We start from the raw sequence: 25,777 nt of genomic DNA on the forward strand, positions 1-25,777 counted from the left end.
AAAGCAGGAATACACTCCCTATCTAAAGCAGGAATACACTCCCTATCTGAAGCAGGAATACACTCCCTATCTAAAGCAGGAATACACTCCCTATCTTTAGCATAGAGTGTGTTAGAGGGAAAAAAAAATTAAATTCCACGTTTTTTAATGTATAAATAATTTCATTTTACACGTCCCTGGAAATGTTTCCTTTCATTATTAAATTTGGGCAGGGCCAATGAGTTGTATAAACTCTCCCTCCTTCTCCTTATCCACCACCAATGGGCTGGACTGGAATTCTTTGTTAGGATCTGCCCTCACTCCTTAAGAATTCCAAATAGCTGCTGCTGCCCAGCTGCAAGATGGAAGAGATTAGCAAAAGATTGGCTGTGTTTGCCCAAAATGACAAATTCTGGCAGAGGAGAAGCTTAAGGGAAATGGTGCATTGAGCACTGACAGTGAGAATTATATGTTCAGTAAAACCTCATTAATTCACCCTGACTGAGAGATTCATGATTTACTGACTTGTGATCTCAGAAGTGCTGTAGTGGGAACAAGAAATAAAACCAGGAAAACTGCAGGATATGTAATTTTTCACTGTTTTGACAAGTGTGGCTCACTTATAATGTAATAATGGACCAATAAAATGCAGCATAATGTATTTCAGGAAATAATGAAATCTTACCATAAACTTGTTTATGGCACCAAACTAAATCTTTTAAAAAGGCATTACAGAGCTAAAATAACATATTTCCACCACTGGTCATAAGTAAAACAAAAGATTCTTATATTCACTGTCCTGTTGGAGTTCAAAGGAGTGATACAAACAGGATGTTCCAGCAAGTTTTATATGGAACAAGAGGTGTTTAATTAGGCCTGTACTGTCCTGAGCTGCTCTGGACAGGCACAAATCAACATAAACCAGACCCAAACCTGATACAGGAACTTCAAACAACCAGCAAAGCATTTCCTGGGAGACAGTCAGACCTCATCCTACAAGGATTAGGTATTAGGGACAATTAGGGACCACAGAGTGGTCAGGCCTTGGAATAAATGTCCCAGGGAGGTGGTGGAGTGGCTGGTCCTGGAAGTGTTCCAGGATGTGGTCCTTGGGGTCATGGATTAGGGGTGATTCTGGTAGGACTGGATGTTCCTGAAGGTCTCTTCCAGCCTTGATCCTGGGATTTCCAACCTGATATTGGAGTCAGGGCTCTAAATCATAACTGCTCCTCTGAAGAACAGAAATCAGGAATTTTTCTCTTAGGACAGGCACTGTGGGGGCCTCAAACCTTTGGCTGAGAACTCCTGAGATAATTTGAAACAGTGTTCAGAAGAATGACATCATATTTATCCAACTCCCCCCATTGTTCCTGAATTGAGAGGATGAATAAGAGAATAAACTCAGGGCAGTGTAAAACCATCTTAAAATCCAAATCCTCTGTGTCCTATTTCCTTTAGAATCAAAAGAAAAGGGTTGTTCTCATCAGAACTGTCAGCTCAGCTCTTTGGGGTGGGTTTGTTTTGGGGTTTGCTTCCTTCCCTCAGATATTTTGGACAGTGCTCTCCTGTGCAGAGCCAAGAGCTGGGTTTGATGATCCTTGTGTGTCCTTCCTAACTCAGGATATTCCCTGATTTTACACTTCTACGATCCCACCTGTCACTAGTACAAATTCCATGGGTTTACCTGGTTTCCTAACCTTCTAAACTTCACTTAAAGTGGAGAAAAAAACCCCCCAAATCTCACTTACCAGGGAGTGGACAATAAATTCACAGGTCTTAGTCAGGTCCTTCGCCAGCAGAGACCGTCTCATGTCACACCTCAGGGTGTACTGGTGGGAATGGGATGACACAGGGAAAAGAAGAGCTTTAATTCAGATTTATTCTCTCTCCAGTTCAGATTTATTCTCCCCCTTTTAACTTTTCATCCTTTTTGTTGCCTCTGTGCAGAATGGTGCTGCTGTCACCTCCAGCTCAGGGTGATTATGGAATTGCTTTTTCCCCCCTCTCCTCTGGATAAGGGATTATTGACACAATGTGTTCACAGCCCCCCTAATTTTAAATTTATTGCAAGGGTTGAGCTTAAGTGGTAACAGTTCTGTGAGTATTTAATGGGGAACTGTCTTTAACCACACAGCTGAGCTTAAAGTTTGCTGTGAAATCAGGCAATGAGGTTAATTTGCTGCCAAATTCCTAAAAATGGGAGCCATAAACCAGCAGCTGAAAATAGTTATCCCAGTAATCCCACACTTCAGCATCTCTAACAAAGCCTCTGAGTGTCCTACCAGGACAGGGAATTTGTTGGGATGGGGGTTTTGTTGTGGTTTGGTTTGAATTCCTTCTTTCCAGATGAGGAACTGGCAAAAAGAGGTGCCCTCAGAGCAGGGATTTGGCTTCCTCACCTCTCCTTCACGGCCCCAAACTGCCCCATCAGTGGATAATTAAAAGGTCTCTGCATGAGAACAGAGACTTGAACCCACAACTAATCCCTAGATCAAAAAAGAGAGGCTTAATTAAACTGCCCAGGCCTTGCACAGAGGTTTAGGGAGTGTCTCTTAACCAGCACCTCAGTGTTACATTTTCCTCTTCAGGAGAGCAGGACTCAAAAGTTTGGCTGAAATGTGAATTATTCATTTTTGAAATTGCATTTTATCCCCCAGCTTATCAAGGGAAGCTACACAGAGGAGAGAGGGAATGACAGAACAAACCAAATATTCCCCATTTAAAGAGCACCTTAAAGCAACTGCTGCTGATCACAGCAAGTTATTTGGGATATGGGAAGCAACTCAACCAGTTCTGCACCATTTCTGACATGCCCACCACAAAAAACAAATGTTCCTTGGGGAAGAAAGCCAAAACTGAAAAAACAGATGAGAAGTCCTTAAAAAAAAGACCAAAAAAAAAGGGATTTTTTTTCTTTTAGTTACTTCTGACAGGCTGATGGGGGGTGTTGTAGTTAGGTTGGTTTTTTAATTCCACACTGTAATAAAAGAATTAACTGTCTAACACAATATTTACCTTCAAGAGACGGGTGAGGAAAGGCTTTCCCTCAAAAATAAAACCAAAACAACCCCCCAAAAAAAACCCCTAAACCAACCAACCCACTTATGGTGCTACAATTTTTAACCAATAAAGGTCCAATCTCAAACTCGTGGTGGTTCCACAAGATTCTGTCAGCAGCACAAATCCCACACAGATTTGGGCAGGGAATGTTATTCCTCAGGGGAAAGCAAACAATCCCTGGTTTGGAAGCTGCCACGAGCTCTCAACACTTTGGTTTGAGTTTTCAGGGTGAGGTTACACATTTATTTTGAACAAACCCACAACTGGGTGCAGCTGTTTTGCAGGAAGGGGATGGACACAGCTGCCTCCAGCACAAGGAGGGATCAGATACAGGATGTCAGAGTTGTGACAAGGTACAAAACACCTTCTTTGGGCCATCATTCCTTGAAGGTTTACAGCATAATGATGTGGAAAGGCTCAGTCTCCAAACTGAGAAAACACTCTGCACTGTGAAAACTTCCACCCCCAAACTTTATCCTCAATTCCCATGGATTAAGAGATGCTTTAGAACACATTCTGCAGCTGAAAGGGCAGATTTTTATGGAGAGAAGTTTACCTGAATGTTAACAAACACACCATGGTATGTCTCATACAGGACTTTGTTCCCCTTCATGTGCAGTGGGAATTCAAAGGGAATTTCTGTCTTGCCACTGGGAAGCTTCCCTGGTTTTACCATTTCAATAGTGCTGTTAATAATCTGAATAGGCTGCAAAGAGAAATGTTAAGGAGGTTTAGGTTGAAACAGAGAACCAACAACATCCACTAAACTCTAACAGACTTCCCAGTTTTCCAGAATCTCAGGTACCTTTCAGGACACACAGTGTTGGGATATTTCTTTACAATGAAAAGAAATATTAATGTTTTCCTCAAGACAACCATTTGTGATCTGTTTTATGGCTGCATCACACTGATGACCAAAGATATCCAGGGAGCTCCACAGCAGTGTCTCCAGCACTCTGGGAAGTGGAGTTTTGTTTGGAGGTGACTCTTCTTTTCTCTCTGGAATTTTATTGTTATTTTTCCCAACATGAGGAAGATGTGGAGCTGTTGGAACAAGCCCAGAGGAGCCCACTAAGGTGATCCAAGGGCTGGAGCAACTCTGCTCTGGAGCCAGGCTGGGAGAGCTGGGGGGGTTCACCTGGAGAAGAGAAGGCTCCAGGGAGAGCTGAGAGCCCCTTGCAGGGCCTAAAGGGGCTCCAGGAGAGCTGGAGAGGGACTGGGGACAAGGGATGGAGGGACAGGACAAGGGGGAATGGCTTTCACTGCCAGAGGGCAGGGTTAGATGGGATATTGGGAAGGAATTGTTGGCTGTGAGGGTGGAGAGGCCCTGGCCCAGGTTGCCCAGAGAAGCTGTGGCTGCCCCTGGATCCCTGGAAGTGTCCAAGGCCAGGTTGGATGGGGCTTGGAGCAACCTGGGCTGGTGAAAGGTGTCCCTGCCCATGGCAGAGGGGTGGGAACTGGATGATCTTTAAGGTCCTTTCCAACCCAAACCATCCTGTGATTCTGGGATCTCCAGCTAATGCTGAGCATTTCCCTGCTTTCCCCCTCACTTCCATGCCATGAAATCCTTTGACCACCTGAGAGCCATTAAGGAAAGATTTCCTCTGGGAAGAGAGACAGAGTTTTTGTGCTGAAAACATCAAGCTGTGCAGGTCTTACCTTGACAGAGTTGTAGAAAGCCTCAAACACCCCCACACTTTTGGCACTGAGCTGCAGATTTACTGACCCCTCCATGGTTAAGGAGATTCCCTGGTGCTGGACTGTGTCCTTGCTTGTGATGACCACAACTCCAGAAAGAACTTCCTGATGGGAAAGAAGACAACATGAAAACATTTGTTTAAACCCATTTTTTTCCAGAGCTGTTGGCCAGACAGTGTGTAACTGGTCTTCAAACTCGAGGAAACTGTTCCCAAAGAACGGTGTAACCTCATCAGGAGACACAAAGAGTGATGATAAAGGAATGTAGGGAGAGAGCTCTGCACTTCTGGCTTGTTTTCCTTAAAAATATCATCCTCCTCTTTGCAAGAAGGGCTTCAACTTTTTCCCAAACTTTCAAGATCTTCCTCTCCAGGAAGATGAAAAACACCCTCATCAACAACAATTGGGTCAGCTGGCAACGGACAAGTTCCATTCCATGTGTTAGAATAAACTTCCAGGAGGAACTGGCCCATGGAAAGTGGGATGGACAGCCATGGGAGAGGGAAGGGAAGGCACAACCAAGAAGGTGTGACTCAACTCAAGAGTGGGGCAGAATAGACTTAAAATACATAAACAAAATACACAAATCAACAGTTGCTCTGCCACAGGAACGTGGAGAAACAGTTTCAAAGTGTATCTGAATCCAAGGCACGAGTTGTGTGACTCCAGGAATGTGTCACTTCAACCCAGGAAGGATGTTTTGTGCACAAAATATTCTTTTGCTGCATCCTCAGAGTATCAGCTCAGGAGTTCTAACAGTGAGAAACAGGAGAGTGCAGGGGAGCAACACACGATTCACTTCCCATTCCCCACAGTTCATCCTTCCCCTCTCCAGCACCAAAAAATCTGCTTCAATCCCGAGCTCCACGGAAAAATTCACAGCTGGAAAGGGCAGCAAGTGATGGACAAGCTGAAAAATTCCTAGGGGACAATCTTCTCTCCTGCTCCTTCACCAGGCAAACAGACACCAAGGTAGAGCTCACTCCAAGCATGGGAGAATTCCCACTGCCCTCTCTCCACCCAACCAGCTCAAACCAGGAGCTCCTGTTGGAATTTTGGCAGCCTTTTGTCTTTCCTGGTGGTACAGGATGCCAAAAATGGGTCAGGGGGGGCCTGAGGAAGAAGGGGGCAGGAGAACATCCGGCAGCAGGACCGAGGCTGGAAAGAGGATGTGCAGCAAGTGGGAAATGCCAGGGCAGGAGGCACGAGCACAAAAGGACAGGGAAGAAAAGCTGACCTAAATTCAGCTCTGCTCTGCTAAGGGGCCCTAATTAGCACAAGCAATTAGGTTATTGCTGTGAAAAACGAGTCCAGCTCAGCTATGAGAAGTGAGGACAATCCTGAACACAGGAACTGCTTTAATAAAGAAGTTTCCCACCACACAGCAACAGCCTCTCCCAGAGCTGCTGCCCACACACTTCCACAGGGGAAGGGGGCACGTCCTGGGGGCAGAAAGGAGAAGGATGACTTGAAGTTAAATAAGAATTTTTCTCTCAACGTTTCTTCAAAAATGGAAAACCAGCTCAAAATCCTGTCCCTCTGCCCCCTCAGGTGAGACCCCCCTGCAGAGCTGCTCCAGCCCTGGGGAACAGCACAGCAAGGACATGGAGCTGCTGGAGAGAGTCCAGAGCAGGCCCCAAGAGGATCCCAGGGCTGGAGCAGCTCTGCTGGGAGGAAAGGCTGGGAGAGCTGGGATTGTTCAGCCTGGAGAGGAGAAGCTTTGGGGGGAACTGATTGTGGCCTTGCAGGGCCTGAAGGAGCTCCAGGAAAGATGGAGAGAGACTATTTCCAAGGGCTGGAGTGACAGGACAAGGGGGAATGGCTTCAAACTGACAGAGAGCAGGGTTAGATGGGATATTGGGAAGAAATTCTTCCCTATGAGGGTGGGGAAGGGCTGGGATAGAATTCCCAGAGAAGCTGTGGTTGCTCCTGGATCCCTGGAAGTGTCCCAGGCCAGGTTGGATGGGGCTTGGAGCAGCCTGGGCTGGTGGAAGGTGTCCCTGCCCGTGGCAGGGGGTGGCACTGGATGATCTTTAAGGTCCTTTCCAACCCAAACCATTCCATGATTACAACAAAAAGCCTTTACAGGTCACCAGAGTGGGGGAAAGGGAAGAAGGATGAAGGAGACACTGTAATGTTTCCTTAAGGAGTTTCTGTGCCAGCAGATGATGTTTCTCTTCGATGGGGGATAAAATCAATTCTGTCTGGTCTCCAGAAGTGCTATTTTGCCCTTTTTTGTGTAAAACCAGGGCCCCCTCTAAGCACAAACCTGTCAATATATTTGTCCTTCTAAAAAGTACAACTCAAAGGACAGGAGCTCACCAGGATGTTCAAATACCTTAAGAGTTAACACACAGTTTAGGAGGAAACTTTACTCTTCCAACACATTTGCAAACATGACCATTTCTGAAGCATACAAATACCAAATTTCCCCCAAAAAAAACCCCCCAAACCTGCACACATCCCATGCCTAATTAGAGATCTGCACCTCCTTTCTGCCCCTATAATATTCCCATTAAAAATCCCTGTTGTATTCGTGGTGCACAGCTCTTCCACCATCGTGTTTTCACTTCAGACCTCCAAATTCCAGGCCCAGTTAATGAATTAAAATTACAAACCTTTCCACTTGGAGTTAAAGTGGAAGCAACAAACAAAACTGATAGATTGACCAGAAATACCTTAATTTCAGCTTAAAACAGAAGGAATAGCCCTTTCCCATATTCAAAAAAACATCCAGTTAAAAGTGACATATAGCAAGCCAAGGGGAGACATTGTAAATCCAGTTTTCCCAGCATGAAAACGGTTCAATAAATGGAATTTTGGGGCATGGAAAGGATTTTTATGATACAAGTGTGTGGCTGGATGGACAGGAAAAAAAAAAAAAGACCTGAACATTTCTGCTGAAAAACTAAATATTTCTAGATAAATAATGATAAAAATTAAAAATATTCCTTCCTTTCCTTCCCTGTCTTCCCTTTCCTTCTGAGCCCTGCCGGCTTTCCCAGAGCCTGGTCAGGGTCCTCCCGTGGTACCCAGGAGAAAGAAGGACAAAAAAGCATTCTTTAATCCCAAAGACAATTCCCAAAATCCCGGAGCTGAGCTCCTGTTGGCTACAGGAGACCCGCGGGAAGCTGTGCCAGGCTTGGGGAGGAGGGAAAGCTCCACGCAGGGAAACAGGGAAAGCTCCGGAAAGGGATACGGGGAAAACTGGGATGGGGCACAGAGAAAGCTCCGGGCTGGGGCACAGGGAAAACTCTGGGACACAGGGAAAGCTCCAGGTACTGGGAAAGCTCAGGACACAGGGGAAAAAAGCTCTGGGACACAGGGAAAAAGAGCTGAGGGATACAGGGGAAAAAAAGCTCAGGGATACAGGGGAAAAAAAGCTCAGGGATACAGGGGAAAAAAGCTCAGGGATACAGGGGAAAAAAGCTCAGGGATACAGAGATAAAAGCTCCGGGATACAGAGATAAAAGCTCCGGGATACAGGGGAAAAAGCTCCGGGATACAGAGGAAAAAGCTCCGGGATACAGGAGAAAAAAGCTCCGGGATACAGAGATAAAAAAGCTCTGGGCTGGAGTACAGGGAAAGCTCTGGGTAGGGATATAGGGAAAAGATTCGGGACGCAGGGAAAGCCCTGGGACACAGGGAAAGCTCCGGGACACAGGGAAAGCCCTGGGACACAGGGAAAGCTCCGGGACACAGGGAAAGCCCTGGGACACAGGGAAAGCCCTGGGACACCGGGAAAGCTCCGGGACACAGGGAAAGCTCCGGGACACAGGGAAAGCCCTGGGACACAGGGAAAGCCCTGGGACACAGGGAAAGCCCTGGGACACAGGGAAAGCTGCGGCACCGCGACGGCTCCGACAGGAGAGGGCGGACGCCGCCGCTTCCCGAGGAATCCCGCCTTCTCGGATGGTCCCGGGAGATTCCCAGCGGGAAGCCGGGACCCGCAGCCGGGCCGCGATCCACACAGGGAATCCCAGGATGGCTGGGGTTGGAAGGGACCTCCGGAGATCGCCCAGGTCAGGGCAGGGCAGGGCCACCTGGGGCGAGTGACACAGGAACGTGTCCAGGTGGGTCGGGAATGTCTCCAGCGAGGAGACTCCACACCCTCTCTGGTCTCTGTTCAGTGCTGGGTCACTGCCCAGCAAAGTTCTTCCTCCTGTCCAGGTGGAACTTCCTGGGCATCAGTTCCTGCCTGTTCCTCTTGTGCCATTGCTGGGCCCCCCCTGAGCAGAGCCTGGTCCATCCTCTGCCCCCTCCCTGCAGACCCTACAGACCTGGGGGAGGTCCCCTCTCAGGGTCTGCTCTGGAGGCTGAACAGCCCCAGCTCCCTCAGCCTTTCCTGCTCCCAGAGATGCTCCATCCCTTCAGCATCTCCACAGGAGAATCATCTTCCAGCAGCTCCATGTCCCTGCTGTCCTGAGGAGCCCGAGCTGGGCCCAGCCCTGCAGATGTGCCTCCCAGGGCTGGGCAGAGGGGCAGGATCCCCTCCCTGACCTGCTGGGAACACTCTTCCCGATGCCCCGCAGGGCGCCGCTGTCGCGATACCCTCACGCCCGCGGGTCGGTCACGCCCTCTCCCCCCGCGCTATACCGGCGCTATGCCCGCGACAGACTCTCCCCATCGCGACAGACTCTCCCCATCGCGACAGACTCTCCCCATCGCGACAGACGCACCCCATCGCGACAGACGCACCCCATCGCGATAGACCTTCCCGGCCCGCTTCACCCTCACGTCCAGCGCCGTCCCCATCGCCCCGGTCACGTGACGGCCCCGCGCGCACGCACGTGACCGGGCGGGTCCCCCTCTCCTCCTCCCCCCCCCCCCCCAACATCCGGGTCCCCGGCTCGTCACTTCCCAGACGCAGACGCCGCTTCCCGCCCGGCCCCGCCCACCGCGCGGTTGTCATGGCAACGCGGGGCAGGGCCCGGTGACGCGCCGCGTCCTCCTCGTAGAACTACAGCTCCCGGCGTGCTTTGCGCGCCGGTGCGGGAGCCCCGCGTGCTTAGCGCGTCGCGGGGGCTGACGGGAGTTGTAGTCCGGGTGCCGCCGTGGCGGCCGTGGCAGCGCCTGAGCCCACGGTCGGACAATGGAATCCCGGGAAAGGCTTCGCTGCCCTTAAATTTATCCCCCTGACTACACTATACAGTCTCAAGAACCCATATATGCCAGTAGTGAACTTATCCCTGCTCTAATCACACACGTGATTCATCACATTGAATTTCCAGGCACGCCCCCGGCCTCTGCCCTCAGAGTTCCCTGGAACTTGTCCCGATAAATTTAGGAAGGCAATTAAATGCCTTGCAAAATACGCAGGGAGGGAATTCGCATTAAAAACCCGAAACACAGAAAGGCCCGGCGTGGAAATGCGCCTGGTGCAGTTTGAGTGCTGAGAAACCTTTCAGTCCCTCCCAGGTGTGGCCACAGACAGGGAATTCCCGGGATTCCAGCGGAAACAGAAGTTGTCCATCGGCGGAATCCCGAGTCCCGAAGTAAACCTCTAAAGCAGGAGCCTAGCTGTGAATTTTAGTACTTTCCCAAGCCATTATTCTCACGTAATTCTTCGCACATCACTCTCTAAGCAGCCAGGGCAGCCTCCCCTGGGCTGTTACAGCACAAGCTCAAGTGTCCAGTGTCATTTTAAAGTGGGAATTCTTTAATTCACTCTTAAAACGTGGCTTGGTGATGCAGCAGGGATGGTGACAGATTCCTGCTCTTTCTTTTGCCTTTTTTTTTCCCCTTTTTTTGCCTTTTATTTTTTTTCATTACCGATCAAAGTAACTGAAATCCTGAACAAATTAAAGTCTGTGCAGCTCAGGGAAAGCTGGTTCTGCTGCAAGGAATGTGCCTAAAGGGGCACGACAAGTTTAGGTTGCCCAAAAAAATTGTGGATGCCCCTGGAAGTGTCCAAGGCCAGGTTGGACAGGGCTTGGAGCAACCTGGGCTGGTGGAAGGTGTCCCTGCCCATGGCAGGGGGTGGCACTGGATGATCTTTAAGGTCCTTTCCAACCCAAACCATTCTATTTTCCAAGAAGACATTAGATGGTTCAAACAGATACCCAGGGAACTGTTCCCATTATAGATTTCTTATTGCCAGAGCTTGTTTTCTTGGCCAGAGCTTGTTTTCTTTACCAGAGCTTGAAGACTTGTCTCCTGGCATTTTTATTCCTGTTCTCCATGAACACAGGGGAATGCAAAACCATTTAGAAATTAGGGAATGAATAAACCTTTCACAGACTCTGAAGTCCTACATATTTAGTTTTATTATCTAGGATAAATTACTGCAGTTTTTTAACCTTGGTGTTTAGAGGTAGCAAACTAAGTGTACATTTTCTGTACATTTTCTTAAGCTTCACAAAGTTAAAATAAATAAAAAATTTAAAATAAATAAAACCAGAGTCCCTGCCAGTGGTGGGGGTACCTGGAAGAAGGTTCTGTCCTATTTCTCCTCATCCCTTCAGTACTGAAACCCATCTGTGCTCCTTTCCTCCTGGAATGCTTATGGGAAATCCAGCAAAACCCAGTGCACGTTCCTGTAATGAGGAGCATCTTTTGTTTTGGGAAAATAAGTGAGATATCAAAGTCATCTCACAATTCAGAGAAAAGAGAGAAAGTGGTCAGTGTAAAGAGAAAGGAGCATTTAACTTTGATTACTTATATTAGCCACTTACCTCATGTAGCTAATTACTGTTATTATTTAGTGTGGGGCAGGTAAAAGAGGGATTTTTATGTTTTATTTTTTACCCCAACCAAGGAGAGCTCCAAAAAAGCAAAACACAAGCCTGGACAGTACAGTTGCTTCTGAGCATGTTGGTTTTTTTTTTTTTGCCATCACTTTCACAATCCACTGTTTTTCTTGGAAAACTTTTTCCAAGGTACTTCAGTTACTCATTTCTAGGAACTGGAGCCTCATGTCCAGAAAAAGCTCCCGTTGGAACAGGCTGTAGCTGCCCCTCTGCTTAGCAACAGCCATCCCACAAACAAACCCTCGGGATCCCAACGAATCCCTGTCCAAATTCAGGCTCTGCCCTGACAGTTCAGCACCCTCGGGTGGTTGGTTTTGCAGAAACAATCCCAGAATGGTTTGGGTTGGAAGGGACCTCAAAGATCATCCAGTGCCACCCCCTGTCATGGGCAGGGACACCTTCCACTATTCCAGGTTGCTCCAAGTCCCATCCAACCTGGCCTTGGACACTTCCAGGGATCCAGGGGCAGCCACAGCTTCTCCAGGAATTCTATCCCAGCCCCTCAGCACCCTCACAGGGAACAATTTCTTCCCAATATCTAAATCTGCCCTCTTTCCACTCAAAACCTCTTGCCCTGTCACTCCAGGCCCTTCTGAAAATTCCCTTTCCAGTGACAGGATTTTCTTTTGGTTGATCCAAGTTACAAGTTTTCTTTACAGAGTATCCACCTCATTCTGAATTATTTGGGAAGGCTTCATCAAAATGAGACAGTTCAAGCCTCAGAGCAAAGGCTGGAATGTTTGGCACCGAGCCCTGTCATTGTCAGGAGCCTGCTGTGTCCATCCAGTCGAAAAATCCACCCCAAATTTGGACAAATGGTGAGACTGACAATTTTAGGCTTTCTTGGGAATGAGAATTCCTTCAGGAAATCACAACTAAAGGGCAAATGGGCTTCTCAGTGGAATATTGGTGCCCACAGTCTGGTTTTTTAACATAGTTTTATTTACTCCACCTGCAGAGCTGCTCCAGCCCTGGGGAACAGCACAGCAAGGACATGGAGCTGCTGGAGAGAGTCCAGAGCAGGCCCCAAGAGGATCCCAGGGCTGGAGCAGCTCTGCTGGGAGGAAAGGCTGGGAGAGCTGGGATTGTTCAGCCTGGAGAAGAGAAGCTTTGGGGAACTAATTGTGGCCTTGCAGGACCTGAAGGGGCTCCAGGAAAGATGGAGAGAGACTATTTCCAAGGGCTGGTGTGACAGGACAAGGGGGAATGGCTTCAAACTGACAGGGAGTAGGGTTAGATGGGATATTGTTGTTTTCAAGCTTTGCTGAACCTGAACCAGAACTGAATAAAACAACTCTAAGAACAAATGAACCTAAACAGAAACCAACTGGAAAAATTATATGAACTTCAGTGGAATGATGCACACATTTGTTTTATGGATGTACCTGATCATCAGAGATTCATGGAATGGTTTAGGTTGGAAGGGACATTAAAGATCATCCAGTTCCACCCCTGCCATGGGCAGGGACACCTTCCACCTTCCTACCTGATCTTCTTTGGTACCTTATTTTAACAAATGTATTGAAATTGTTTAGAATAATCAGATTTCTATATTTGCCTCAAGCCAGAGCTGCAATATATGGATTAGTTGATATGGAATGACAGCATCCCTCACTCGAGATAAACAAAGGGAAGCTGAAAGAGACTTTTTTTGTTCTGCTTTTTTCACAGTTTTGAAATCTTTGCTCAGAGAGAACAGCAGTGTAGAATTCCAGAATCATGGAATACTTTCAGTTGGAAGGGACATGACTTAAGGAATTCAACAGGAGAAGTTTTACAAGGGATAGAAAGAGATGACAAAAAAATGCACCTGTGATTTCTCTGCTTGCCATCAGAACCATGTGGAGCCCACAGTGTTGGAAGAGTTTAGAGATGATTAAGTCTAATCAAACAATAATTTCAAATATTATTCCTATGTTGGACAATTTTTCGATCACTTCATGGTTTATATAAGCACATTTGATGAGCTGGACATTGTTTTTCAGAGCACCTGAGTGGAAAGGTTGTGCTTTACTCCTAAGTTACACCGAGGAGTTAATAGAAGAAATAACTGATACACTGAACTACAGGAAGTAAATTAAAATTCATTATCTCTGGTGGAGAAATCCCACCAAATCCCAGCACTGGAGCACATAAATAGTGGTGATTCTGAATGCCTCAGAGAGGAGGAAGATAATAATAAAGAAATTAAAATATCTGCACCACACAGAGGGACTGCTCCAGACATTAAATCTTATCAGTGTTCTCTAAAACATCCCCCACTGCACTGGAATTCCTTTTTCATTAAAAATTAGCCTTTAAAGTATATCAGATTTAAAAGAACTAGTGACAAAAGACCACTGAAGGCAACAAAATAAACTGATTTGTTCCCATGTCAAGGTGAGAAAAGCTAATTGAGATGAAACTAAGCTGAGGAAAAGTCCAGACAAAAGGTCTAAAAAGTCAAATTTTGTGTCATGTTAAAATTGAGAGAGGTACAATAAAAGTAAATAACACCATAAAGCAAAATATTGATGAAGGAATTTCAAAGGTAATTAAGAATGAACTAATTTTCCAGCAAAAATGCCCCATTTTTAACTTTACAGTTTAAAAGGGCTTGAACTGACTGAAAGTTGCACTGAGCTTTACTTGCCTCTCAAAAGAATTAGCAAATAAGGAAAATAGTGTTATGAAACATGTAGGGGATGACAAAAACCAGTGGATAAAACAAAACAAACGATTTAGATAATTAAAAAAAAAAATATTGGAAGAGTTTGGTGGGGAAAGAAAATAGTGACTGAATATCCTGAATCAAAAGTACTTAGACATCAGAAAAAAAATAAAATAAAAGAAAGAAAGAGTAATTTTTCCCAGTGCAAAAAGGCTGTGTTAAAAAAAGGTGGGTTTTTAAAGAATGGTAAAACTATATTAAAATAACCTTGAAAAATATAACAAATAATGTAGTAATGATAACGAAAAATTAATGTGTAAAATCGACTCTTTGAGTGCTGATAGGCCTTGTAAAATAATTTGGTGTTTATACTGAAATAATATAATATAAATTTGGTAGTTATATTGAAAACATCGACACTTGTATTTAACAAAAAAGGTGGTGCCCAAAATTTATCTGGGAGGCAAATATTCCATAATGTTTTTTGTGACAAAAGCTTGAGTCAATCAACTCACCAGTTTGATTTCACTTGGTACTTTATTCCCTGGGTCACTAAAGTTTTGTAGTGACCTCAAATGAGACAGAAACAGAACAATTTTAAATTTAATTTTTTAAAATATTGATTTGGGACCAGGGCAAATAACTTGTATCAGTAACTGATACCCACCCCCTCAGCTGTTTACATTTTGCTGTGATATAAATAACTTTTATAACTCCCAGTCTAAAATTACAGTTTCTGGATCAGCTTTTGTCCACTGATGTTTCTTCCTCCTCGTTGTAAGGAGTGTGTAACTGGGTGTGCAGGTTGATAATTAATTAATGGTAATTAATATTCACATCCTGGCTGTTCTGATGATTGGAGCCACCTGAGACAGACACACGTGTTTTTTTTTTTGGGGGTTTTCTTCTTGTCATGTAGAACTGTGTAACTCAGTCCCTAAAATATCTTTTTCCATTGGCACATCACAGAGAGGAGATACCACCCCAAAATGTTGAGGGCTGTGGGTTTTGATGCCACACTTTAAACTGGAGGAAGGGACAGTATGGAAATTATTTTGAACTTCCCTGTGAGGTTGGATGAGGCTCTGAGCAACCTGGTCTGGTGGAAGGTTGGAATTAGATCCAAGTCCAGAAAAGGAGCTGGGTTTTGTAAGTCATTCCTCATCTCAGTTCTCAGACTCACAGACTCACAGAATCCCAGGATGGTTTTGGTTGGAAGGGACCTTAAAGATCATCCAGTTCCAACCCCTCTGCCATGGGCAGGGGCACCTTCCACTAGCCCAGGTTATTTTCATGTTTTCCTCTCTCAAAGTGAAATATTTACAACATTTCCAAATCAGGCCACTCATGAAATAATGAGCTGGGTCTTGTTTCTGAACTGGGAGGTTATTTTAGATGTAAATATTTCTACCCCAGCCCCTCAATGTCCTTCTTGTCCTGAGGGGCCCAGAACTGGACACAGCACTGGAGGTGTGAAATCCATGCCAGAACTTGGAATTATGGGGAATTTAAGGGACCTATCACAAATAAAAAGTGCAGGGCAGGCAAGGTCAAGACCTCCTGGGGACCAGGTGGGCTCCACCCAGGAGCTCTGAAATAACTCAGTTGCCCAAAAGCTGAGTTATCCTTGATTACCAGCAAACATGAAGAGCCATGTTTAAGCATTCCCGGGATTTCCAGGGGCAATGAGGTTCCTAGACAAAACATCATTTAAAAAAAGAAAAAAAAAGAAATTAAAAAGGCCTTTATACAACAAGAAGCAAGAGAAGAATGGATCAAAAACTGGCTGGATGACAGGAAACAGAAATAAAACAACAATAAAAGGTCGGTTTTCATAGAAGAGGGGGATCACAAGAGGAGTCTGCAGGGACCTGGTGCTGCTTAACATATTCCTAAAAAATCTGGGGAAAGGGGAGGGAGCAGTGAAATGCCACAGACTTCTAAAGATATTGAGTATTCAGGTAAAGGAAAGGTAGAGGACAAAGTGGGATGTTCACTCTGAAGAACTGAAGAAAGACCTTACAAGACTGAGTGACTGTATAATAAAATGGCAGATAAAATCTGATGTGGTAAAGGAGTGAGCACGGGTGGGAAATTCAGTGTACAAGGATGGGCTCTAAGCTGCTTTTCCACTCACAACTGAGATCTTTGGGTTCTGATTAATATTTCTATAAAAATCTCAACACAATGTTCCCTTTTAGTCAGAGAAACAAATCAAAATATTTGGAATTGTTAAGAGAACAAGACAGAGAACAAACCAGAGAACATTGTCACACACCCACTCCAGTATAAATCCATAGTTCTCTGCATATTGAGTGGTATGTGCAGTTCTTTTCTCCACATCTCAAAAGGTCCTTCCAGTACCTGAGAAAATGAGGGAGAAGGACTTTTTACAAGGGCCTGGAGTGACAGGACAAGGGGGAATGGCTTCAAACTGCCAGAGGGCAGGGTTAGATGGGATATTGGGAAGGAATTGTTGGCTGTGAGGTGGTGAGCCCCTGGCCCAGGTTGCCCAGAGAAGCTGTGGCTGCCCCTGGATCCCTGGAATTGTCCAAGGCCAGGCTGGACAGGGCTTGGAGCAACCTGGGCTGGTGGAAGGTGTCCCTGCCCATGGCTCCTGTCCCTGTCCCAGCTGGACTCTGATCTTTGTGAGTTCATTCCATGTCAGGATACTCTGTGATTCTGTGATACTGCAAAGCTTTGGGAGATCAACCCAACCAATCAAATTAATAGAAGAAAAGTCTCTTAAATGTAATGGTTGTTAAATAAGGAAACATCCCCCACCACCCACCCTGCAGAAGCTCCAAAGCACAGATGACTGGACACTGGGAATGCTCGGGGACAGCACACTGACCTTGTTTGTGAGCTCTTCCTTGGGCATCCTCTGCTGGGGGGCTGCTGGAAGCCACATCCCAAACTGGATGAGCTGTGAGTTCCCACGAAAACACCGTGGAAAAGGGCAGAGTGAGACACTGTGGGGTTTATCATCACGGTTCAGAGTCGGGAAAGGTTCGGACGGAGCCCGATGACTTCAGGAAGGAAAAATCTTAATCCTTACAGCTGGAAAACAGTGTCAGAGCCAGTTAGGCAGTGAAGTAGGTCACCCGTGGGGAAACATCCAACTCCTCTGCAGGGCAGTGCTGGACTCCGGGGGTTCTGTGGGGAGCTCTGGGACAGCTGCTCCCGGCAAAGGCGGATCACGGAGCGGAGGGAGAGGATTAACTCAGAAAGCAAGGAAAAAGTAGGAGCACATGGTGGGAGAAAGGCAACTTCCTTGTAGGTAGAATCGTGAGTTGGGAAGGACCCACAAGGATCATCCAGCCACACTCCTGGACACCCCAACACTCCCCCCTCTCCCTCAGAGCGTTGTCCAAACCCTCCTGGAGCTCTGGCAGCCTTGGGGCCGTGCCCACTGCCCTGGGGAGCCTGGTCAGTGCCCAGCACCCTCTGGGGGAAGAACCTTGTCCTGAGATCCACCCTGAGCCTGCCCTGTCCCAGCTCCAGCCCTTCCCTGGGTCCTGCCCCTGCTCCCAGCGAGCAGAGATCGGGGCCTGAGGGAACAGAGACTCCTCTCCAGATTTCCTGCCCCCATCTCCCTCTTGGCCAGCACCTCTCAGGAATGGGACAGCACACAGGGAAACTCTAGAAAACCCTGGATTTGTTCTTGCCTCATTTCCCTGGCACAACCACAATCTCATGGGTGTCCAACACTGCCCAGCCCAAACCCAGCAGGGCCCCCGTGGTGACTGAGGCTGGAACTGCCCAATTCCTCACCCAGGGGGGCACATTTTTGGGACTTCTGCTTAATTGGAAATTGTCTGGAGATATTTCTTTTTTAAGAAAGAAAAAAAGAGGAAATTATACGATTTGTTTGTTCCCTGGGTCCTGTCCCTGCTCACACAAGGAGCTGCCCCTTGGGAGGAGCTGCTCTGGGAGGTTTTGGGTAAAAATTAACAACACAAATTGGGATATTTACTACAATTTATTACACATTGATTTCACGGCCTCAAAAAGCAAACAGGAAAAAGATGGCAAAAAGTTCTTTCTAAGCTAGAAATATTTTTGCTGCTGTTTTTTCAGGCTGTTAAACTTGCATTTGTTTTGCAGTTGCTTATAAATTCCCCCAAATAAAATATTACTCTTTCAGAATAAGACCAAATTCTCAATATTCATTTCCCTGAAAGCAAAACAAAACCAAAAAAACCCCCACCCAAACAGGGAAGGGTGGGTTTAAAGAAGAAAAATCATCCTGAGGCAACACCCAGGATAGAAAACTTCTTCCAAGCAGTTAAAGCTTGACAAACCTGCAAACAATGGAAAAAAAAACCCAAAGATGAGCTGGATGTTTGCCTCAGCCTGAATGTTCTGGACAGACACACATAAAACCCCCCAAACTATCCCCAAAACCCCCAAAATAAGGCCAGAAAGTGTTCTGTTCTTGATGTTTCACATTGCAAAAATCCTCTGTCCATTCCAGATATTAAGTACCTGTGGAAATTTGAGCACTGTTTTTTTTTTTTTATTAGTCTCTCCCATGTGTATAATTGGCACTGTGTAATTAGTATTTAATTAATATAGTTCTTCAGCAAATGTATTAATTCAGACTTCCATATGTCAAATATGGGATTTACATTTGATACCCCTACAATGGCCTAGGTGTATCTAACAGAATTATCTGTATCTTACAGGATGAATAGAATAAATAAAGTGAGTAGTTAATTACATTAATTTTTAAAATAGATTTCAAAGATGCATCTTGGCTACTTGGAATTTTCTATATGCCTTTCATTTAGCTTTGTTCTAATTTGTAACTGGGAGTCTTCAAAATTACACTCTGCCTGAAATTTGGGTTTAGTCACTCACCTCAGGTAACAACTTTAAAAAACCTCCTCTGTCAACACATCAAAATTCAGTGGAGGTTTGTTGTAAAAAGACTTGCTATGAGAAATAGGTTGGAAAAGGGGGGGGGGGGAAAAAGGGGTTGAGGTAATTTTTCAGTTTTTGTTTTTCATAACTGAGTTTTATCTACCAAGAGAGGAACATTATGTGCTGGGGGCAGGGCTGGGATGTGCTCTCTCCTTGTGAGCTCCATGATGTTTGCACTCAGGAGCACGAGGCTGAGCATTCAGAAACCTGATGGTTCCTACACCCAAAAATCTCAGCTTCTTGGAATTATGTTAGTTTTATTCTCCAGAAAGGAAGGAATTTATGGGCAATGCTCTTACCAGAGAGCAGAGCAGTGGTTTGGTGCAACCCCTGGCACAGAGAGTTTCTTGTGCAGCTGCTGCTGAATGAAATCTTTCCCATCTCCACAGATTTGCCACCTTCACCCAGGCAATTGTGCAATTTAAAGCCTGATGGATTTCTTGGGAATGAAAGATTTCTTGGGAATGAAAGATTTCTTGGGAAACAATTTAAAATACTATCTATGAAATACCACTTATGCAAACAACACCCCTCATCTTCGATTGTGTTACCAATGCCTCCCAGTTGTCCCCAACTTCAACCATTTTTTCCATACCTCTCAAATCATGGAATCATAGAACAGACCTTAAAGATCATCCAGTTCCATCCCCTGCAGGGACACCTTCCACTAGCCCAGGTTGCTCCAAGCCCTGTCCAACCTGGCCTTGGACACTTCCAGGGATCCAGGGGCAGCCACAGCTTCTCTGGGCAACCTGGGCCAGGGGCTCCCCACCCTCACAGCCAGGAATTCATTCCCAAAATCCCATCTAACCCTGCCCTCTGACAGTTTGAAGCCATCCCCCCTTGTCCTGTCCCTCCAGTCCTTGGAAATAGTCTCTCTCCATCTTTCTTGGAGCTCCTTCAGGTCCTGCAAGGCCACAATCAGTTCCCCCCAAAGCTTCTCTTCTCCAGGCTGAACAATCCCAGCTCTCCCAGCCTTTCTTCCCAGCAGAGCTGCTCCAGCCCTCTGATCATCTTGGTGCCTGCTCTGGACTCTCTCCAACAGCTCCACATCCTTCCTGTGCTGGGGATCCCAGGGCTGGAGGTGGTGTAACTGTGCCCACTTTCCACACTCAGTCCTGGGGCAGGTAGAGGTGAGTCTGTTCTGTTTTACACACACACAACTTGTGCTGCTGTAGATTTACTCTGGGACAGGACTAGAAGTGATCTCAGTAACGCAGCACATGGCACTGCTCCCTCCTGCCCGGGGAAAACCACTGACAATAAGAAGTTCATCCCAGAACCGGAGCCCCTCTGCTCTGGAGCCAGGCTGGGAGAGCTGGAAGGGTTCACCTGGAGAACAGAAGGCTCCAGGGAGACCTGAGAGCCCCTTCCAATGCCTAAAGGGGCTCCAGGAGAGCTGGAGAGGGACTGGGGACAAGGGCTGGAGGGACAGGACAACAAGGGGGAATGGCTTTGAACTAGCAGACAGCGGGGTTAGATGGGATTTTAGGAAGAAATTCTTCCCTGTGAGGGTTGGGAGCCCCTGGCCCAGTTTGCCCAGAGAAGCTGTGGCTGCCCCTGGATCCCTGGAAGTGTCCAAGGCCAGGTTGGACAGGGCTTGGAGCAACTTGGGCTAGTGGAAGGTGTCCCTGCCCATGGCAGGGGATTGGAATTAGATGATCTTTATGGTTCCTTCCAACTCAAACCATTCTGGGATTCTGTGATTCTACCCCAGATTCTTTCCTGATGGGGCTGGACCCTTTGCAAATGTTCTGATTTCCTGAGACCTGAAAGCCATGACTTCTCCAAGCTTGTTTTTCCACTCATCCTGGCAGTCCAGCAGGCAGGTGGGTTAATGCTGGAGTCCCAGCACAAGGGTGGAAGTCACTGACAGTAGGGAAGACAGCCCTGTAGCCTCTTTAAAAAAACAGGGATGGAGAACTGTGAGGTCCAACAGAGTCAAACAGATGAATTCATAGGAAACCATCATGTGATCCTCTGCACCTACTCATCCCATTACACCTCCACAGGGAACTGGCACCTGACTTGACCACAGAAATCAGTTGTGTCCATCTCTCTTGGAGCCCCTTTAGGCCCTGGAAGGGGCTCTGGGGTCTCCCTGGAGCCTTCTGTTCTCCAGGCTGAACATTCCCAGCTTTCCCAGCCTGGCTCCAGAGCAGAGCTGCTCCAGCCCTGGGATCAGCTTCTTGCTGTTCTTCCCATACAGGTTTCAGGTCTGTGTCCACATGTGCTTCCCCCACAGGTGCCTGTGGTGTTGTGCCCTCTCCAGAGTTATGAACAGCCTGGGGAACCTGCTCTGGGAATAGTTCAGGGATATCCTCCCTGCCTGGCAGCCGAGGTGCTATTTTAGCTGCTCCATTCTGGACCCTGCAGGCCAGGCTGGTCCCGCTGGAATGCAGCTGGGATCTTGGGATAAGGTCAGCCCCGACCTTCCCTGCCTTGCCAGTTCCCTGGAATAGCTCAGGGAGGGGAAATGCAGTGCCCTACAAAGCAGCAGTGCTGGCCCACAGAGCAATTAGCCTACATTGGTGGTGCCACAGAACACGCTCCAGGGCCACGGCAGTGGGGACAGGCAGGGAACTGAGTCTGGAATGCATGGAACAGGAAGGGAATGCACACACAGCTCACTTGGTTTATGTGAATATTGGACAGAAACAAACCCTTTTTATTCTGGATCCTCAGACCGGCTCCTTCTTAAGTCCTTGTAATTCTCAGCCCCCTTTGACAGACCCACCTTGGGCAGAGATCTGGAACAAAAGGGGTTCACAGAAGTTTGGGAAAAAAGGTGGTTGTGTTGAGGATTGATCCTGGGTCATCACACAACCATTTCTTCCTTTGGGAAATGCCGACCTGCTACAGAAGTTCTACCTACATATGAGGAAGAACTTCTTTGCTGTGCAGTGACCGAGCACTCAACAGATTGTGCAGAGAGGGTGTGGAGCCTCCTCACTGGAGACATTCCAGAGCTGCCTGGACACAACCCTGTGCCATGGGCTGTGGGATGGCCCTGATGGAGGTGGGACCAAAAGACCCACAGTGGTCCCTTCCAACCTGCCCCATTCTGGGATTCTGGGATGCTGTTAATGCTCCTGTTTGGTTGGACACCAGGCCAAGCTGCCCACGTGTAATCCAAGCTAAGTCCCAGTTCACAGGGAAGAATTTCATCCTAATATCCCAGCATCTAACCCTACTCTCTGTCAGTGTGAGCCCCATTCCCCCTCGTCCTGTCACTCCAGACCCTTGTGAAAAGTCCACCTCCATCTTTCTGATATGTTGGACTGTGAGAGGACAGAGAATCTGGAAGAAAAAAGGGACAGACAACCAAGTATTCCTGCTTCTAAAGCTGGAAGAACCATTTCTTAGTGTGGTGAAGCACCTTAAGTGACAATTTTAGAGCAATTTAATTTAAAACTCACCCCAATTTCTTTTCCTTACCTAGCAGGGGGTTGGCCATGTAGGCACCCAGGAGAACATACTTTGGAGAACTTTCTTGAATGGATTTGTGAAGTCAGGATACTGCAAATTATCATGTGTTGGAACTTCCTAAACAACATCCCTCTGGAAGCAGCACAAGGAGCTGCCTCCAGACAGCAGGAACAAAGTTTTCCCTTTAGCCAGGAAGGACACACGTCCTGCTGCCCAACAGAGAAGCTTCAAAAGAAGGGGCCGATGAAGGACCTGCTTTTAATGGGACTGAAGAAGGAATTCCTCTTCCAGGAATTCCTACAGAGAAGCAAAATCCATGCATTGAACAGGTGTAGGTGGCTCCAACTCTGTTACAAGCAGTGGAACCAAGTGAAATTTTTTGGAGACACTGATGGTACTGGTCCTTCTGGGTGTGAGGGAAACTTGATGATTAAATCAAGATAACGTCTTTTTCATCTTTTCAAACCCAGGGAAACCAGATTCCTCTAGAAGCTGGAAAGTGAGGATGCAGAGAAGTTCCCAGATGGCAAACATTTGACATTGTAGCACTTGATCTGCAAAAGTTTTAAAGAACCACAGTTCTTCAGGACGTCTGATTTTAGCAGAAAACTGTTCTGCGCTCCTGCAAATGGATTTATCACGGAAAGTGGTCTCAGGAGGATTTCTGGGACACAACTTCCAAGTTTATGTTTCCCATAGGATAAGTAACAGCCTCTTTCCCAGAGGTGTCTTCCCCAGAAAACTCCATGGGTTTGGGAAAGGACTTTTCAGAGAATCCCAGGGTCATTATGTTGGAAAAGACCTCCGAGGTCATCAAGTCCAACCTTTGACCCATCACCACCTTGTCACCCAGCCCAGAGCACTGTTGAACTTCCTTGGACACCTCCAGGGATGGGGACTCCACCACCTCCCTGGGCAGCCCCTTCCAATGCCTGACCACCCTTTCCATGAAAAAATTCCTCCTGATGTCCAGAAATTCCCGACTGATATTTTAAACTGGATGAGGGACTTTTCATACTTAGGGGTGTGATCTTCAACCTGAGTGAGGAATCCACAACTACCATTCCAGAGAGTATCAGAGGAAACTCAGGGATACACACATTTATTTATTTTTTTTTTTTTTTGGAGCAAGCAACAGCAGCAATTCCAGGCCCTTCTGGTCCAGGGGCGTGCCAGCCTACACAGCAGGCAGCACTGGCTGTCAATCCAAACCTTCTACTATGGAAGCTGGCTCTGAGGATGACTCAAAAGCCGATCTATCTTCCATTGGAACGGGTTACCTTGGCAACCCCTCTGGCCTAAAAAGAGATGGACCACATTAGTTACCCAGCAGCACCTTTTTGACAGGAGAAACACAAGCTGCTCCCTCCAGGTGATGGTGGGATTTGGAATGAAGGCTGTCTGAGAGCTGCTGTGGCGTGTTCGTCACGGAACCCACGGAGAAGAACTTCTTTGGGGACTTAACTTCAGGCTGTGGCCCAGTGCCAAGGGAACTGAGCTCTGTGGTGGCTTTGCCTGAGAAACACAACAGCACAGTTGGCATCATCACCTCTTTCCTCTGTTACGAGGAAATCCTTCCTGAAGATCCTCTAAGCTGGGTCCACTCTTGCCGGATACTGAGGGTTGTTTGAATTGCTGAGGGTACAACACATCCTCGGGACTGAAACATCTGATCAAAGGACAAATAGTGAGCCCTGGAAAAGTCAGTGTCCATGATTCTGTGTGAAGGAAGGCTGGAGTTCAGGCAGAAATGCACACATTCCAAAGAAAAACTGCATGGCTACGAGGGCTTTTAGAGTTTGGATCGTGGAATAAAGTCTTCCAGAACATACAGTGAAGAGGAAAATGGAGTCCTCTAGTCAATGTGGGAAGGCTGAGAAGGGAAAAACTGGGATAATCACATTCCATTGTCATAGAATCATGGAATGGTGCAGGTTGGAAGGGACCTTAAAGCTCATCCAGTTCCACCCCCTTGCTATGGGCAGGGACACCTTCCACTAGCCCAGGTTGCTCCAAGCCCCATCCAACCTGGCCTTGGACACTTCCAGGGATCCAGGGGCAGCCACAGCTTCTCTGGGCAACCTGGGCCAGGGCCTCACCACCCTGGAGCAGGTTCCTGGTGAAACTGCAGTTCCCAGTGACCTCATTCCTCAATTTTAATCAATCCCTTCAGCTGTTGAGGAGCAAAACCAGAAAATGTTGTAGACCATTTGTAATGTGTAACCAGAATCCCAGAATCCCTGAGACTGGAAAAACCCTCCCAGCCCATGGAGTCCAACCTGTGCCCCATCTCCACCTTGTCCCCCAGCCCAGAGCACTGAGTGTCACATCCAGGCCTTCCTGGGACACCTCCAGGGCTGGGCACTCCAAACCTCCCTGGGCAGCCCCTGCCAAGGCCTGACCACCCTTTCCATGAGGAAATTCCTCCTCACGTCCAACTTGAACCTTCCCTGACTTATTAATGAAAAGGACACTCGGGAGAACACTTGTACAAGAGAAGAACCATGCAGGTTAGTCATTATTGAAATAGTATTAACAAGCCAACAATATCTAGTTGGTTGTGCTGGAAAAGAAAATTTGAAAAAAAAGCCATCATCTGTTAAATGACATTTTAGCTCTGCCCAAGTTGCCAGAGCTTGGGTATAGCCAGCAAAATAAAAGTAGAGGATGACTGAGCAAATGCACAGACTCCTGAAAACTGTAATATTTTTAAGTGTTAGCAAAAAAAAAAATCCCTCAAAAAAACCCCCAAACTCGAACCCCAAGAAGTTACAGTATTACAGTAAACAGTGTAACAACGTTCTGTGAGCTCTGCAGTTACCTACATTGACCAACAGAGCAATTACTGTGTCCCTGCACCATTCACCCAGGCTGGCAAAGAGATTTTAGAGGGGTTTACAAAATCCTCACGGGGATGGAACCCCCTGTCCCTGAGAGAGGAACTGCCCTTCCTGACTGAGGAGCTGGGCAGAGGTTATGGAGGACAGCCGGTGCTTTCTGGATTGTTCTGGATTTCCTGTACAATATTCAGTGTGTGCAGTGCCCCGGGACAAAATCCAACACTTGGGAGCTCCTGGGTAGCAGCAGGTGATGCCATGGGCCTTTGCTATCATGGAATCATCAAGGTTGGAAGAGACCTTCAGGATCATCCAGTCCCACCACAATCACCCCCAATCCATGGCCCCAAGGGACACATCCCGACACCTCTGGGACACTCCCAGACACAGGGACTCCACCACCTCCCTGGGACACTTATTCCAAGGCCTGACCACTCCTGCAGGGAATT

General features: G+C 47.0%; 1 protein-coding gene across 1 annotated transcript in view; it reads right to left on the minus strand.

The window, feature by feature from the left end:
* The window catches only part of VPS26C (VPS26 endosomal protein sorting factor C), a 14,767-nt gene extending 5,230 nt beyond the window's left edge, over positions 1 to 9,537 (minus strand). The window contains exons 1-4 of the mRNA XM_027634873.1: positions 9,436 to 9,537; positions 4,699 to 4,842; positions 3,596 to 3,745; positions 1,728 to 1,808 (exon numbers count right to left, since the gene is read on the minus strand). Coding sequence (XP_027490674.1) covers positions 1,728 to 1,808; positions 3,596 to 3,745; positions 4,699 to 4,842; positions 9,436 to 9,492 — 432 coding nt within the window. The 5' untranslated portion in view covers positions 9,493 to 9,537. The remainder of the gene's footprint in view (positions 1 to 1,727; positions 1,809 to 3,595; positions 3,746 to 4,698; positions 4,843 to 9,435) is intronic.
* Between the last annotated feature and the right edge of the window lie 16,240 nt (positions 9,538 to 25,777).

This window comes from Corapipo altera, unplaced genomic scaffold, assembly GCF_003945725.1.
Source record: "Corapipo altera isolate COAL_440 unplaced genomic scaffold, ASM394572v1 0, whole genome shotgun sequence".
In the NCBI taxonomy this organism is placed as follows: Eukaryota; Metazoa; Chordata; class Aves; order Passeriformes; family Pipridae; genus Corapipo; species Corapipo altera.